The sequence below is a fragment of the Belonocnema kinseyi genome, chromosome 3, assembly GCF_010883055.1.
Source record: "Belonocnema kinseyi isolate 2016_QV_RU_SX_M_011 chromosome 3, B_treatae_v1, whole genome shotgun sequence".
Lineage (NCBI taxonomy): Eukaryota > Metazoa > Arthropoda > Insecta > Hymenoptera > Cynipidae > Belonocnema > Belonocnema kinseyi.
The window spans coordinates 155619810-155638177 of NC_046659.1; the positions used below are offsets into that span (position 1 = coordinate 155619810).

At 28.8% G+C, this 18368-nt stretch overlaps 1 protein-coding gene across 1 annotated transcript; it reads left to right on the forward strand.

Moving 5' to 3' along the window:
• Positions 1–7202: 7202 nt before the first annotated feature.
• LOC117170079 (IQ and ubiquitin-like domain-containing protein) lies at positions 7203–16433 on the forward strand. The gene is made up of 3 exons (XM_033356602.1): positions 7203–7555; positions 9979–10712; positions 15910–16433. The coding sequence occupies exons 1-3, from the start codon at positions 7203–7205 to the stop codon at positions 16431–16433; spliced, it is 1611 nt and encodes a 536-aa protein (XP_033212493.1).
• Positions 16434–18368: the final 1935 nt, after the last annotated feature.

Consider the following 18368-nt stretch of genomic DNA (forward strand, 5'->3'; position numbering starts at 1 on the left):
TGCTTGAAAAGGCATTAATTAATTAATTTTTGATAGATCATAATTTGATCAGAAACTTTATCTCTTTGTTTGAAAATTAAACTACTTTCATAAAAATTAGGTTTTATTCTTATAAATTCATTTTTGAAAATTTTATTAAATGTTTTAAAATTCTGCCGTTTGTTGGAAAATTCAACAATTTTGTATAAATTAAACTGTTTCCTAGAAAATTAGTTGTTTTTTTTAAATTAAAAATTATTATTTTTTAAGCGAAAAAATAACTGTTTCCTTTTCGGTTCACAATTAATCTGTTTAGTTTGAGTATTCAAATATTTAGTTGAAAATTGATGTAATTAGTTGAAAATTCGTATTTTTGGAAACAATTAATCTTCGTGGCAGAAAATTAAATCAACTGGTAACCAGTTTATATTGTCTGTTGGAAATGTGTCTTTTTTATAAAAAAATATTTTCTGGGTCAGAAATTAAATTTTTTTGGTTGGAAATGCAATTGTTTCTTTTTTAATTCGAATTTTTTGGTGGAAATATCAAACAATACCTTTTTTCTAATCAGATAGAAGTAATTTTGTTAAATAATTTTTTTAAAACCCTAACCTTTGTCAACGTTTTGTGGGGGCGGAAAGGCCCTCCTATGATCAGTAAAAAAAATAATGTTGCTCAAATCCCTTCCCTTTAAAAACTTCTCGTTAAAAATGATCATTCTGATATATTGCGATTTATATAACATGCAACTAAAGATTCTAACAGTTTCTTACAAAAAAAAATGGTTTTTCCTGTCAAAATAGATGTGACGCCCCTATTTTGCAATATAACCTTTTTAATTAATCTCTTCAGATCGAAGCTTAACTATTTTTTTTAAATTGAACTGCTTTATTAAAAATTGAATTCGTTGCTGAAAATTAATTTTTTTTCAGTGGGCATTAAATTACTTAGTTTAAATTTTTAATTATTTGTAGAAAATTGATCTTTTCATTTCAGAAGCTGAAATATTTGGTTGAAAATTCATTGCTTTTTCAGAAATTGATTCAACTTAGTTGAAAATTCAACTAATTTATGAAAAAAGTATGTTCATCTTTGAGAAGTCGTCCTTTTTTAGTAAATTAATTGAAATTTACCCAATTTGATAGAAAATTAAACTATTTGGATAAAAATGAACTTTTTCGTTGAAAATTTATACTTTTGCTTATAAATGTAACTGTTTTGTTTTGCTTACAAGTTTAATTATCTGGTTGTTAATGTAATTGTTTGGTCGAAAATGGATTTTGTTTTTAAAAATTCGTTTTTTGGGTTGATTACTCATTTCTTTTGGCAAAGTTGTTTTGCAAAAATAAAAATTACTCTAATCCAACTTATTTTAGCCTTACTGATTTGATTTTATACTATTTTTCTCTCTGCATTACAAATTTTTGAACATGTAGATCATAAATAATTTGATAATCCTTTATTTACAATGTAAATTTAATTTAATTTTTGAAATTAATTAAAAATTAATATTCAAGCAAAAAAGACGAATTTTCGAATTATTACATAAATTCTCAAATATTAATTTGATTTAAAAATAGATTTCATTCATTATGTATATGAAATATGATTTTTCACTTGAATCATAATAAAAATTATATAGACAGCTTCTACAATGTTATTCAGTCGGTGATAAACTTTCATACGTCGTCGTCGTTAAAATTAGTACAATACCTGTCCATCAAATTCCTCTTCATGGTGAATGAAATAAGCTTAATTTTATTATGATCGGAATTTTCAGAGTGCATAATCCTTATAGCTTTATCTCATATATTCACGCGACCTTTGAGCTTTTATATTTTCATTTTAAATTCTAGATTATTCCGTAACTCTTGGTTCATTAAAATATTATCGCCTATCATTTGTTATGCAGACAGTTTAAAAATTACAACAACTTTAACGAAAATATTATCATCATGTATTTCGTGCTTCGCACTCGAGTTTTTCGCTACAATTTTTTAAAAAATTTGGTTATTAAACGTTTTATTGCAACTTTTGTCTTTTTTCCATAAACTGAATTTGCTCATTGCCAGTGTTTTATTTATGATTTAAAATTTATGAAAATTTATGAAAATGTTGCATGAAAAAATGTAAATTTTGGATTTTTCATTATTTTCATTCTGTCCAAATTTATTTTTTGATTTATCAAGAAAATTCAAAAAGTTGTTATGATAATCTTCTAGGGCATTTAGAAATCAAACTTTTTCTTCTCTTACCATTTTTTCATATCGTACGTTAATTGGTTGACAAGATTCATTTTCGTGTGTTTTTCAGAATTTTGTAAATGCTATAACTCTCATAATTTTTAATTTGATTAAAAAAGGCATTAGATAAATTATTTTTTCGTATTTATCGTGCTGACAGGCTGAGTGGCATAAATACATACAGACAGACCGACAAACAGACGCATTCGTGAAAACCTATTTTTCTGATTTAGGGGGTCTCAAAACGTGGTCGTTTGACAAAAACTGGGGAGAGGGGACGGATTGTTAAATTTTACACATATCTAATACCTTTTCTGATGAGAATGTGAAAAAATTCATTTATAACAATTTTTTTGCTATACCTTCGGTGAAAAAATTTTATCTATTTATTTTGGCTTAGCTTGTGTCTTGTGTCTAAAAATTGAATTTTTGTATTTTCAATGTTTTTTTTTATAAATAAAACAAGAACTACGTGTCCTATAAAAAATTGATTTATAACAAATTTGTAGATATTTTTTGGGTGCACAATGTTTGTCTTTTCATTTTTTTTTACTATCTTGCAAAGTTTGACTGCAGAATGCAATTTTTTATTTTCTATTAGTTTTTGTGCAGTCAAAATTTGAATTTTTCAAAAAGATTAAAAAAAGTTGATATGATAATCTTGTAGGACTATCGAAAAGTAATATTTTTCTTTTCAAGTACTGTAAACAACTGTACACAGAATTTTTAAATCATGAAAAAATGTGTACTCAAAAATTTTCAAAATGGGCTCACTTTTAGTATTTTTATCCAAAATGTCTGACTAATGAACTTGGCCTTTAGTTTAGGACACTAAAAGAGTGTACGAAAAGGCAATCTAATAGATGAATTTTTTTCAAATGTTATCGTGCTCACAGACAGCAGATAGACATAAAGACAGACAATAACGACAGACAGATAGACATACAGATGGACACATTCGTAAAAACATGTTTTTCCGATTTAGGGGGTTTTAAAACGTGGAACTTTTGACAAAAACTAGGGAGGTCAAATTTTATACAACTCTAATACCTTCTCTGATGAAAATTTAAAAATGATTTATTTATCACAAATAATTTTTTGATAGTTCTATTTTAAGTTTAATTCATAAAAGAATAGCATCAAAATTATAAAAAGTCAAACATTTTGAAACCCCATACACGAGACGAAAAAGAAATTAAAAGACAAAAGTTGTATTTTGCACAGTTTGGCTCGTTATTCGCGCGTTATTTGGCATGAAATGTTCATTTTCGTGTTTTTTTGGTGGTTTGTAACTGCTAAAACTCTGGTAATTTTAGATTTTTCAAAAAAAGTCATCAGAATAAATTGTTTCACTTGTTGAATACTATAAATAACCGTACAGAGAATTTGTGTATTTTGCTTAAAGTGGTCTCAAAAATATTCAAAATGTGCCCACTTTTTGAATTTTTATCCAAAATAGCTGGCTAACGAACTTGACCTTTAGTTTAGGACACTTAACGAATTTAATAAAGGGCAATCTGATAGCTTGACTTTTTAAAAAGTCATCGTGTTCACAGACAGACATACATACATACAGACAGGCAGGCATACAGACACATAGCATTTAGATTGACGAACATCAAGACCTTTATGGTTTCAGTTGGATTTCCAGGCATCCGTCCGTTGCACTTTTTTCAGAGGAGGGAAAGTGGAGGGAAGTGAGAGAGGGGAAGTGATGAAAGTAGTGGGGAAGTGAGGGATAAATAAGTAACCGGAAGGGAAGTGATGAGAGGAGATAGGAAATGAGAGGAAGTTAAGCGATTGGAGGGAAATGAGGGAAGGGAAGTGAAGGTAAGTAAAGGGATTAGAAGTGAGGGGTTGAGAAGTAAGAAGAAGTGCCCTCGCTTTTTTTTATAAATTCCTCTCCCCTCATTTCCCCTGCCCGAAAATAAAATTTCTATAAGATTAAACCCTTTTCGAGATTGTTTAAAAATAAATATTTTCATGAATAATCTGAAAAGATATGAAATAAAAAAATAAAAGTTTTTTTCAAGAAGTGGGTAAAAAGAAGAGATATTTAAATATAAGTTCTTAAAATTTTTAATTCGTATTTAAGAAACTAAACTAAGTAAATAAAATAAATTGAGCCATCTAAGAAGTTTAGAAATTCAAGAATCTAAAATACAAAGTCTTTCCAAGAAATAAAGAAATATAATATAATAAAATTGAAGAAGTTAATATGGACTGACTGCTTTGAAGGAATTTTTCGTAAGATTAACCCTTTTCAAGATTTTTTAAAATAAATATAAAACTCTTCCCCCTTCTTGAAATCTATAAAATGATACCCTCAACATACATTTATCTTCTGTATTTAAAATAACATAAGTCAATTTTTATTGATTTTTTCTATCTTTTCTTTTGTTATTTGTTTAAATACACAAGAGAAATATCTATTAATGGTATCATTTCATAGATTTTACAACAGGGAACGAGTTTGAATATTGATAATCAACTAGAAAAAAAGGTTTTTAAAAATTTTTTAAATTGCGAAAGTTTCAAGTCTTTCAAAGTCGCAAGATCTGTCAAAGTATTATTCAATTACGACCAAATACATACTAACTATTTTTTAATATTAAGATTAATTAATTTAATAAACAAAATAACTTTAAAGCTTTTATGTAATAGATGGAACAATTTTTGATGTTATTTTATTTGACGGTAAACAATATTTAAATTTTAAACCAATTTAATGAAAACATTCACAATTCAGCTATTTTTTAAAATATAGACTTAGCTTACTTAGATTTTGTTCGAAAAAGCAATGCTTGTTCGTATGGAATTAGCAAAATTTTGAACCAATTTACACTGATTTTAAATATTTTTAAGCAAATGCAAACAGTTCCGATTGAACTAAAATCAAAATATCAAAATTCCAAATAGCGGCGAAAATTGGATTCAATTTGGTGGCGATGAGTAAAAAATTTCGATGGATTTGGCCAAAAATAATTATTCGGGTTTTTATGGCTTCGCTGATTATAAATCGAGAGTCAAAATTAAAAAATTAAAAACTGTGGATCCAATATGGCAGCGAATATTTAAAAAATTCGATGAATTTCACGAAAAATTTTAATTAGAGGTATTGGTTCGATGATTATAAATCTGATGTCCATTATGAATCTAATGTCGACATTTTGAAATTCAAAAAAGCGGACCTAATATGGCAGCGAAAACGATATCAAAATCATCAAAACTCAAAATTCAAATTGGCGGACCCAATATGATGCCGCTGCATATAATATAATGATAAATTATTGATAAATAAGTGTTCTACAAAACAATTGAATTTTCAGACTAAAAATATAAATTTTCTACAAAAAAAGTTTATTTTCAATCAAAAAATTTAATTTTCAACTAAGATTGTCGAGTCTTAAAAAAGAAAAAGAAATAAAATGAAGTAAAATTTTCAATGAAGCAGTTGAAATTTTTAACGGATAGCTGAATTTTTAAACAAAAAGCTGAATTTTCAACCAAGATACGAATTTTCAGTAAAATTTATGAATTTTCTACCAAATAGTTGAATTTTGAACTAAAAAAAATTTTCTACTAAAAGATACTATTTTCCAATGAAATACATGAGCTTTCAACCACTTAGCTTATATTTAAGTTTAAAAAATTTATTTGTGACCAAAGAAATAAAATTTTTAAGAAAATGGTTAAATTCACAATGAAGGAGATTAATTTTGAACTATAATACTAAACCTCTATGTTAAAAACATATTTTTTTTGTTTCAAGGTTCATCATTTTTGTTGAATAATTATCTACTTAGTTAAAAATTCAAATATTTTGTTCAAAATCTTATCATTTTCTTTCTTGTTTGAAGATTCAAATTTCTCATTTTCTCACTTAAATGCAAACCACATTAATAGAATTCAATAAGAAAATGTATCTATTTTTGGTTTAAAAGTCTACTATTATATTTTTGGCTCAAAATTTATCTGTTTTGATAAAGAATTGAATTATTTACTTATTAACTTAATTAATTTTCTGAAAATTTGACCGTTTTGTTAAAAAATCATTGTCTGTGGTACAAAATTGTTTAGTTGAATATTCTACTATTTTGTTATGTTATGGTTGTTGACTAGGTGAATGTATTAAATTGATGTGAAGTGTTTGACGTCTACTGATCAAAATTTAATATTTTATGAATATTCATCTTGATTTTTAGGTTGTGAAAAAATTTCCCTCTAGCTCGGCCGGGATTCGAACTCCGGTCTTCCAGATTGCCGGGCTGAAGCTCTTACCTAAGCAACGAAAAGACGAGATTAATTTCTTCATAGCCCCTATACGTTGAATTACGACGTAATTGCTTATAGTTGTAAGATTAACTTCTCGAACAAGAATAATATGTATTTTTTAATATCCATAACAAAATGCTTTGATATAAAAAAAGTATAATTTTCTTTTTCGAAAAATTAATCTCAGTATAAGCAATTACGTTGTAATTCAACTTGTAAGAGTTGTGCAGAAATTAATTTCCTCCCTTCGTAGCTTCGTAGGAAAAAAATTAATCTTATAAACATATTGATTTTTAACCAGTGGACTTGACATCAATTTATTCTTCGAGTTTTTTAAAAACTCAATTGTGTCGTAGAAAAATTCCACCATGTTTTCAACTTTTAGTGTCATTTTTCATTAAGGAATCTGTATTATTACCAGAGAATAACAAAAATTCTTAAAGTCCTTTACAGACTTTCTGAAAAAGGATTCTTCTCTCGATCTCTCTGGTAGCTTAACGGGAAAGCACCCGACTGGCAAACGGAAATTCTGTGGTTCGATTCTCAGCGGAGCAAAGGTGATGTTTCTCAGAAAAAATTCGATTTTATAAAAATTTTGTTCTTTACCTATATAAAATTGAATTTCAGATTTTCTAAAAGATTGAATTCGTCTGGGAAAAGTTTTTCCATTGTGTACTTTAAGCTGATATATTTGACGAAGTAAAAATGATAGTGGTAGTGGAAATAGAGGATCGAGCAGAATCGAAGAAGCCTTTCTTGGGTGGCTGGAGAAATGTCTCTACGAATCAAGAATATCATAATGCACGAACTCAAACTGACCCGAGGGATTCGGAATTTCCGAACAAACGGAAGAATTTCAAAATAGTCAAAAGCACACAAACCCTCGACATGTGCAGCCAGTGTATCGCCACATTTCGCGACAGAGGAACACAATTTCCCCATTTTTCCTACCTACCAGACCTGCAGGATCAATTTTTAAAGCCTAATGAATCCTTGAGAATAAAGGAACCATCACGCAAAGAGGTGGAGAGTGCTCTAAAAATACAAAAATGTTACAGGTATAATGTAGCCAATTGTTTTATAACTCTGTCATTTTTAGTCTTTTTTTACAGCTTTTTCGAGAAACTTTCTCTTAGAATCTTTTATTGTATCAATTAAAAAGCAAAGCTAGTGATTACTATTGTATTAATTTGAAGCTGTAATCAATTATTTAATTAATTAAAAAGTAATTCCCCGTACCATAAAGGATGTATTTTCAAACTAAAGAGACGAATCTAAAAAAATAGTCGATTTTACGACTATAATTGATGACGTTAACAAAATAATTAAGTTTTCCAAAATATAATTAAATTTTCAACAAAATAGTTGAATCTTTTTACCCAAAAGCTGAATTCTCAACTAAAAAATATGAATTTATAAAAAGTTCATTTTGAACAAAATAATTAAATTTTCTAGCAAAAAAATGAATTTTGAACGTAGAGGATCATTTTTTTATATCAAAAAAGACAATTTTTTATCGAAATACAGGCAGTTTCAACCAAATATTTGAATTTTCAACTGAAAAAATCAAGTTTTAGCTAGATGTAGAATAGTTACATTTTCAATTTGAAAAATTATTTTCCAACAGGAAAAAACGAACTTTCAACCAGTTGAATAAAGTACAAAAGAGCTGTTTTTAATCAAACAGTTAAATCTTAAGCCAATATGACGAATTTTTAACAAACAAAATTAATTTTTTACTTGAATAGACGAACTTTCAACATAATACTTAAACATTTCTACAAATAGTTGAATTTGCAAATTATGAAGTATAAATTTTTAACTTAATTTAATTTAACTTAATTTTTAACAAAACTATTTTTTATAAAAAATAGTATTTTCACAAAATAGTTAAATTTGGAAACATAAATATGATTTTTTAACAAAATGATTAAACATTTAAGAAATTAGAATTATAATAAAGACAGTTAATTTTCAATCAAGAAGGATGAATTCAGAACAAAATAGTTGAACTTCTATCTAAAAAAGACGATTTTTCAATCAAATCTGGAATCGGTATATTATTAGTTTAAAAAACTCATTTGAAACACACAAAAAAAACGATTCTTCACTCATTTGAATTCTACTGCAAAGTAAGAATTTTTAATTAAACTTTTGAATCCTGAACCAAAACAATAAATTTTAAAGATTAAGATAAATTTTTTCTCAAATACATGAATTTTCAATTTAATAATGTTAAATTTTTGATAAAAAATCGTACAGTTAATTTTTCGGATAAAAAATCCATTTTAGTCACGAAAAACCAAATTTCTACAAAATAGTTTAATTTTCAACGATATATTCTACCCTTCTTACAAAGTGGTTGAATATTCAATAAAAAATTTAGTTTTTAACAATAATTGATTTTTTAACCAAAAAGTTTAATTTTACACCCAATTATGAATTTTTCAAACTAAAAAGACGAATTTTCTACAGTTCAATTTCAACCTGGAAATATGAATTTTCAACCAAAAAATTAATTTACGAGCAAGTTGAATTGTTAACTAAAATAATGATTCTTAAACCGAAATTCTGAACGAAACTTATAATATTTAATATTTCAACCCAAAAACGTTCTAATTCAAAACTAAGAACAGTTTCATTGAAAAAAAGAAAGAAGAATTATCAAATAATAGACAAGATCAATTTTTAATTCAAAACATCAATTTGTAACAAAAAATAGAAACGTTAAATTTTCAGATCAGAAAATCAATTTTCAATAAAAAACAAATATTTAGCAAAATAGTTAAATTTTTGAACAAAACATAATTTTTTAAATAAAATGATGAATACAAGAAAGTGAATTTGGAAGAAAAGAGTTTAACATCCAACTAAATATTTGAGTTTTTAAGCAAGTACTTGAATTTATAACAAAAAAAGATGAATTTTGAACCGATTAGCTGAGTTTTTAACTAGAAGAAATAAATATTTAAACAAAGATGAATTAGTTGAATATCCTGTGAAAAATCTAATTTTTAAGCGGAAATGAAAAATAAAAAATGTAATGAAACCAAAATGGAGTATTTAAAGATGCAGTTGAAAAATTAATTCCAAATTAAAAATAAAACTTATTTTCCATAAAATGCTTGAATTGTGAATCAATAACATGAATCTCCATTTAAAAAGATGAGTTTTTAACAAAAAAGTTCGACCTTCAACAATAAGAAATCAATTCTCAGTTCGCACTTGGGCAAAAAGAGAAATTTCTTAAAAACAGGAAAAAGATCAATTCTTTGAGAGGGAGGAAGAGGGGAATAGGGCAAAAACTATAAAGTCTGAATATACTTTATACTATCGATTCTGCTGATAATATAAAACAGGATACCTACTGATTAGTATAAATTCTCAATTCACATTAGGTCAAATAAAAAGATATGAATGACAGACCATAAAGAAGATTTTTATTTAGAAATTTCAAGTTTAAAAAATATTAAAATTCCAGATCATATCGTCGGAAAATGATTACGCGTCGAATAACCAGATTGTTCCGTGTTCTCGATCAGGAATCAAATCATGGAGACGAAATCAGATCACACCAAGACAAAAACTCCCTGGAATTCCCGAAAGTGAATTTCGATATGGTGCATAACGTGTTGGATCGCTGGCGGATTAGTGAGGCTGAACGTACGAATCGTGACCTTTTTAGATCCTCCAAGTTAGTTGCCCAGGGCTTCATCCTCTCAAAGGAAGTGGAATTTCTTCGAGCGATAGACCTGGTCAGGACTAAAGTGAAGAGAAACATCGAAAAGAGGAGAGAGTTTGAGTTGCTGAAAGAGTTTGACAAACCGGCAAGATGGAAGGGCTCTGATGGAAGGGTAATTTATGTGCAGACTCTTCAAGTTCAGCAAGCTAAAGAATACAGAGAGTTGTATGAGTCTCTAGTGAAAGCAGAAGCTCCTTCGAGTATTGAAACTCGAATTGACTTACTGCTTGCTCTGAAACGAATCACCAAAGAACATTCTTGTCAGGTTTCCCGAGATCTAGAGTACCTCATTGATCAAGAATTAGATTTGCTGTCGTTGCATGTCGACGTCCAGATGCTAGACCAGCTGAGAAATCGATTGAACCTTGCCTTTCTACGCTTGGTTCAAAGTTCTTTCCACCTTACGGAATTCCAGTCGTCCAATTCTTCTAATGAAATCGCATACGGAACAACTAGAATTTGCAGATCTTGCGGTATGTTCCAAGGACAATTTTCATGTCTGACCTTTTACCTCTCAGCCTTTTTCCCTTAGCGTATCACGTTTGGACTTTGATCTCTGACCCTGATCCACCCATCTTTGACTTGTCACTCTTGACTTCTGATCTCTGACCTGTAACTTATTTTTTATCTTTGCCCCATGTCTATGATCTTTGAGCTTCAATCTCTAACTCTGACTCACTGACCTTCAACTTGTGTCTCCTGACCTCTTACCTCTCATTTAGAATTGCAACTTTTATCTTTTGCCCCTCTCCATGCCTATGACCTTTGGACTTTGAACTTCACCCTGAAACATTGACCTTTTACTTTTTACACTTGACCTCTGACCTCTCACCTCTGAACTCTAAACTCTAACTTTAACTTTGAACTTCGAACGTGGCTGAAAAAATTTCCAAAAATGCGGTGCAGCGTAGGTGGATTACCATGGGTTGTATTGTCTTTCTCTGGATTACCTCTGTACAAAATAATGACTCTGGATTACATCTAATTATGGTGGTTTACATAATCTAAACTTTTGTACAATTTTTTTTCTGAAGAATTAAACAATTTTTAACAAAATATACGAACTTTGTAGCAAATCGTTAAATTGTCCATCAAAAATTAAACAATTCAATTTTTAGTTGAAAAATTGATTTTCAACTAACAGTTCAAAGTTTAACTAAAGAGATGAATTTGCAAACTGAAATTATGAATATTCGACTAGAGTAGTTAATTTTTCAGTTAAAAATCAAATTTCAACTAAAAAAGAATGAATCTTCAAAAAACAGTTAAATTTTAACGAAATGGATGAGCTTTCAACCAAAATTTAATAGTTTCGATTTAAATCCCAAAAAAAAAAGTTGAAAAAAATTGTTTTATTTTTAACAATATAGATTAGGTTTAGAGTTCACTAAAAAACCTGAAACTCTCGGAATTGTTTAATCCCCTAAATTTTCTAAATTCCTTCAACCTACTTAATTTACTGAATTTTTTAAGTATTCTGATATCCCTGAATTGCCTGAATATTCTGAATGCCTTGAATAATCTGCATCTTTCAAATTCCTTGTATTCTTTGGAATTTCCCAAGTTCCTTGAATTCTCTGAATTCTTTAATCTTCTTCCCTTCCTTTAATTTCTTGATTTCCCTGAATGTTGAAAAATTCCTTGAATTCTCTAAATCCCCTAATGCTCTGAAATCGTGAAATATTATAAATTTTCTGAATACCCTGAAATGTGGGAATATTCTGATTTCCCAGAATCCCTAGCATATTACAAATTTCTGAAATTCCTTAAATTCCCAAATCTTGCAAAAATTTCTGAACTTGTAGGCCTTGCCTGTAATCCTTGAACATGCTGAGTCCCTTGAATTTTGGAAATTCTCGAAATACATGCAAATCTCTGATTTCGCTAAATCATCTGAATGCCATTAATATTCTTAATTTCCTGAATTATTAGACTATTTTGACTTCCTAGATTCATTGAATCTCCTGAATTCTCTGATATTGAATTTCTTCAATTTCCTTAATTCTCGAAATGCTTTGAAATTCTGTAAATTCCCTGCAATCTTGGAATTTTTTGAATTCATTAAATATTTCGAATTCCTAAAATTTAATTTATTTCCTGAATTCTCTGATCTCCTTAAATTCCTTCAATTTTATGAATTCCCAAAATGCTTTAAAATTTTTTGAATTTCCTCAAATCTTGAAATTTTTTGAACTTCTTGAATATTTTTAATTCCTTTGATGTTCCGAATTTCTGAAACTCCTTGAATTTCTTTAGATCTTCACAATGTGATAGATTCCCTAAAATGATTGAATTCTCCGAATTCCTTCAATTCTCGAATTCTCTTAATTCTGGAAATCCCAGAAAATCTCAAAAAAATTTATTTTCCCTGAATTCCTTGAATTTTCTAAATTTTTTAAATTCCATCTATTCCTTGAATTCCGCAATTATATTAATTCCTTGAATTCTCTTAACTTCTAAAATATTTATTACTTCCATAACTTTTTTGAATTCTATTAATTGCCTTAATTTTCTGAATTCCTTTAATTCATTGAATTCTCATTCCTTAAATTCTCTGAATTGCTTTAATTTTCTGAACTCATTCAATTCCTTGAATTCTCTAAATTTCTTGAATTTTTTCAATGTTATAAATTTTCTGCCTTGCTTAAATTTTCGCTATTTGCTGCGGACCTGACCATGAGCCGATACCGGATATGTCTGCTGGCGCTCGGAGCGGCAGCAAACGAAAATTCTCGTTAGATAGAAATTTCAATAATGGGTACACTGTGATATTACTTTAGAATACTTTTATAAATATATACATTTATAAACAAAAAAGCGAAAGTAGATATTTACTATTTCAAAAGTCCTAATCCAGAAAGAAATTTTAAAATAGGCATAAGGTAATTATAAGTTTTCAAATTCACATAAATTCTTGAAGCCGGTGTAAACATAACCTCAATATTTTAGGTAATTTAAAAGAATTTTTTCAGATCTTCTAAATATATTTTAAAATTAATCAAAATTTTCCTGCAATTTTCGAAAATCCAGCAAATTAAATAAAATCCTGAAAGTCTTCCACGTTCTTTTTTTATCATCTTTTAAATCTCTTAAAACCTTCTTGAACTTTCTGTTGCTATAATTTTTCAAAGTGAAGAATCATTTTCAATTTTCCTAAGAATCTTAAGAAAATTTGTATTCTTCTGTAGTGTTTCACAATTCTTTAAAAAATTCTAAATTTTTTGTTTGAAATCTATAAAAATCTAAATTTTATTTTAAATTGTTTATATATTTTGCTAATATTTGTGCAAATAATAAATGTTCTATTGCTATTTATAAATTCAAATTTAATTTTTTTTTAATTCTTAGGATTTCCCAAAAATTATAGACAAAATTCAGTTCATTTTGAAATAAACATAAAAGTTCTGACAAACAATTCAAAAATTATTTTGAATTTGGAAAAATTTTAAACCACATCTAGATTTTTCAAGATTTTGAAATAAAATTTTAAAGGTTTTAAAGGCTGCCTAGAGTATTTAAAATAAAATTAATTAAACTTATAATTTAAGAACTTTTAAGTTAAAAATTTTTTTTCAATTTTTAATGTGTCTAGGTTAAAATTACTTAAAATAATATAATTTCGAAATTGTTTAAAGTTCATTGTTTGATTCTTTAATTTAGACTATTGAAAATGTTAACGTGGATTTATATTTTTGGAACTTAATCTCAATCTTTAAACTCTAACTTATAAAAGTTCTAAATTTTTCAGTTTGCTTGTATTTCACTTAAAACTGTTCAATTTAACAGTCTTAGTACCTTTCAGTTTATACGTGTAAGTCCTTGAGCATTTGAATACTCAATTTTTGAATTGAAACCTTTAAACTTTATATGGAAAAATGTTTAGAATATAGTTTGATATTTTAAATTCCATTGGCCGTGAAAAATGTTTGCGAACCAGGAAATTACTGGGATTTTTTTTCTTTGATTAAAATGGCCACCCTGAATGTGAAATTGGTAACTCTGAGAAAATGCAATTATATTTTTGTAACATCTTAGATGAAACAGAACCGAAATTACTTGATTTTTATCGTCAACGAGTCATACTCAGTGAAAACGACACAAAAGCACAATTGTATTATCGTCATAATTGTGAATTTGATTTAAAATGAAAGCGGATCGCATTTAAACATTACTCATCTAACGAGAATTAGCGCATACCGCCGATTGAGGCGCTGCGGTGCTTCCGCTTACCCAGACAATTGTCTCGATTTCCTGAATTATTTGAATTTGCTGGGTTGTTTAAATTCATTAAATTCTCTGCATTTCTTGAATTTGTTAAAATATGGAATATTTTTAAATTTCGCAATTCCTGAAAATCTATAAATTCCGTCAATTCTCTGAAATCCTTGAATTTTTGTATTTTCCTAATTTCCGTCAATATTCGGAATTCTTAAAACTGCTTAAATTCTCTGAATCTCCTAAAAAATTATAAATTCCGTGAATTTAGAATTCAATGAGCTCAGATAATTCAGATAATAATTGATTTCTAAAACGGCCTTATACTACGCTGCTTATGAGTAACAAAAACGAGGGTCCTTTTGAAAATGCTGATTTCGTTCTTTTAAATTTAGATTTCGGTTTACCATCGTCTGCGTGGTCGCTCTAGACTTATATAGATATTTTTTATGAATCTGAAGGAATACATTTTCATAAACAAAACTTTTTAAATTTGCAGGTAGACTTTGTGATGTGGATCATTTTCTCTATATTAACATTTACGAATTAGATTTTACGACGACTGTATGTCTCTTCATAATAGGAACAAGAGACCTAGAATTGTTTATGAGCTGTTTGAGAAAATTTTACAAGAAAAAGATACATTTTGATAGATGTGGTATAGTTAAGATAGAGAAGATGAGATTGAAAAAAATACACGGGAGTTAAGATTAACCGAAAAAATAAAAAGATTAACTTGAATATATAAGGGATAGGAGGAAATAGAGAAGAGGAGATTGAAAGAGATAGACGTGAAATTAGATTAACAAAGAGATGCGAAGAGATAGATATTGATAGATGCAGGATACGCTGAGATAAGGAAGACTAGATTATTGAAGAAAGATAGGAATTTATATTAACAGAGAGATCGGAAAATATTGACGTGGGTAGGTAAAGGATAGAACAAGTGAGAAAAGAGGGGATTGAGGAAGACTGACGGAAATTGAGATTGGCAGAGAGATATTAGAATATTGACTTCGATCGATGAAGGATAGGATGAGATGGGGAAGAGGGGATCAATAGAGATAATGTGAATTTAGATTAACAAAGAGATAAAAACTGATAGACGTCAATAGACGTAGTATAGAATGATATAAAGAAGATAGAGAGATTCAAAAAGATAGGCAGGAATTAAGATTGCCAGAGAGATAGAAAAAGATTTTCGTGGATAGATAAAGGATATAATGAAATAGAATGGGGGTATTGAAAATGATAAACGTAAATTTAGATCTATCTCCTTATATCAACAAAATTCAAAATTATTCAAAATTCTAGTGTCCCTATTTTTTTACTTCAAGGCTAGTTCCTTTCGATTCAGACAATCATCAGCCTTGGCACTCTAGATCTGAATTTTCAAGAGAGGCTTTTTAACCTGAAGGTATCAAATTTCAAAATTAGAATTTTTTGAATTTCCAGGTAGACTTCGTGATGTGGATCACTTTTCTCTGGATCACCACCAGCGTATTAGGTTTTGCGATGACTGTATGTCTCTTCATAATGGGAATAAGAGTACTAGAATTGTTTACGAGCCATTTGAGAATATGCTACGGGACCTGAGACGTCGTGAGGCTCGGATAAGAGCCTATACGAGCCTGGTCTTTATCGTGGATTTCAAGGTTATCTATCACCTGGTGAACGACATCTGGCACGGAAAGTCCGGAATCACGGAGTGTAACGATCTTGACAAATTGCAACTTGTACGTTTCCGACGGAACATCGAGTGGTCGCCCTGGAATTCCTTAGTTCTCACAAAGAAAGAAGCCTTGGTGCACGAAACAGTCGCGAACTTGCTTGATATTTACGATTCTAGCCTCGTGCAAAAGTTTCATGGCAGGAATTTGCAAGCTCGTCTCTATTTCGAGTCAATTACGAAGTTGCAGAAACAGTGCTCCAAGCTGCCCTTAACAGGAAACCATGAACCGGCACTCCAGGAAACCTAGCTACGTGACGATGCGCCAGAGTGCCTTCAAGACTTCAGAACTTGGCTGCATCTTTTTTTGTATAAGTTCCCTTTTCATATCCCGTACCATCTTTTTCTATTTGCGCTTCTTTGTTTTCTTCCTGAGTCGTGCCTTTACTTTCAATAAGCGACACCAGATGCGACTTTTGTCAGATTTCAGGGTTCAGTATGGGAAATGAACGGGAATTTAGTTCAATGTGGAAAAATCGAGAACTGACTGGGAATTTGATTCTGTGACCGAGATTTTTGATTCGATTGTTCTGAAGTGAATATTAGAGATGCAATTTTAATCTGGAAAAGTGGATTCTGAAAGAGATATATTTCATTCTAAATTTGAATACGGAATTTTCCAAAACAATTATAACTCTCAGTTATACTTGGATTTTGAAAAGAAATTTAATTTTGACTTGGAACAGTGGATTTATGAAAAAAAGTTATAATTCAGATGTGGAACAAATAATTTTTCCATAGAATTAAAACTCGGGCCTAGAACAGTGATTTTTCCATGAGTTAAAATTTTTACTTGTATCCGGGAATGTTGGAAAAGAATTAGGATTCTGATTTGGAAGAGGGAATTTATTAAAAGAATGATAATTTAGAATTGGTTCAGGAATTGTTCAAAAGCATTATAATTCTGACTTGCAAAAGCAATTTTTCGAGAAAAATGATGATTTTGAATACGAACAGATAATTATCCGAAGAAATTATATATGATTCTTAGTTTGATGAGAGAAATTTTGAAAAAAATATGATTTTAACTTGGAATTTTTACTTGGAATGGGGAATCTTTGATAGAAGTTACAGGTTTGACTTCGAGCTAGGAATTTTCGAAAAGATTTATGATTCTGATTTGGGAGAGGTTATTTTTTAAATAATTGGAACAGGTAATTTTCCAAAGCAATTATATGTAATTCTGAATTTTATTCGAGAATTTTCAAAAAATATTATAATTTAGATCTGGAACAGTGAATTTAAAAAATTAGAATGTTGTCTTGGACTGGGGACTTTTTGAAAAGAATTCTGATTCTGATTTAGAAGAGGAAATTTCTTAAAAGAATGATAATTTTCAGTTGGTTCAAAAATTTTTTCAATTGAATTTTAATTCTGACTTGCGAGAAAATCTTCGAGAAGAATGATAATTTTTAAATGGGAACAGTAAAAATTTTTTTCTTAAAAACGTTATAATTCAGATCTGGTACATGGAATTTTTTACGGTATCATAATTCTGATTTGGCAGACAGAATTTTAGAGAAAAATTGGGATTTTGAATTGGAACACGTAATTTTTCGAAGCCCCTACATGTAATTATGAATTTTATTGCAGAATTTTCGAAAAGATTAAAATTCAGATCTGGAACAAGGAATTTACAAAAAAATTATAATTCTAATTTGAATGAGGGAATTTGCGAGAAGAATAATAGTTTTGAATTAGAACAGGTAATTTTCAAAGAAATCATATGTGATTCCAAATTTGATCAAAGAATTTTTGATTAAATTTTGATTCAGATCGGGAACAGTGCATTAAAAAAAAATTACAATTCTGACTTGGAATGGAATATATTTGAAAAAAGTTAACGAGGTATTTTCGAAAAAAATTATGAATCTGATTTGAATGGGTGCATTTTTTAAAAGAATTGGAACAGGTTATTTTCCGAAGCAATTATATGTAATTCTAAATTTTATTAGAGAATTTTCGAACGGAATTATAATTTAGAACGGAAACAGTGAGTTACAAAGGAAGAAAAAAAAAGACAACGTTCTCTTGGACTGTGGTCTTTTTGAACAGTATTCCGATTCCGATTTGGAAGAGGCCATTTATTAAAAGAAAGATCATTTTCAGTTGGTTCCAAGATTTTTTCGAAATAATTGTAATTCTGACTTGGAAGAGAACATTTTCGAGAAGAATGGTATTTTGT

Coding starts and splice junctions, on each gene's coding strand:
- LOC117170079 (XM_033356602.1), top strand. CDS start 7,203: ATGATAGTGGTAGTGGAAATAGAGGATCGAGCAGAATCGAAGAAGCCT. Junction 7,556..9,978: donor AAAATACAAAAATGTTACAG/GTATAATGTAGC, acceptor TTAAAATTCCAG/ATCATATCGTCGGAAAATGA. Junction 10,713..15,909: donor TAGAATTTGCAGATCTTGCG/GTATGTTCCAAG, acceptor TTGAATTTCCAG/GTAGACTTCGTGATGTGGAT.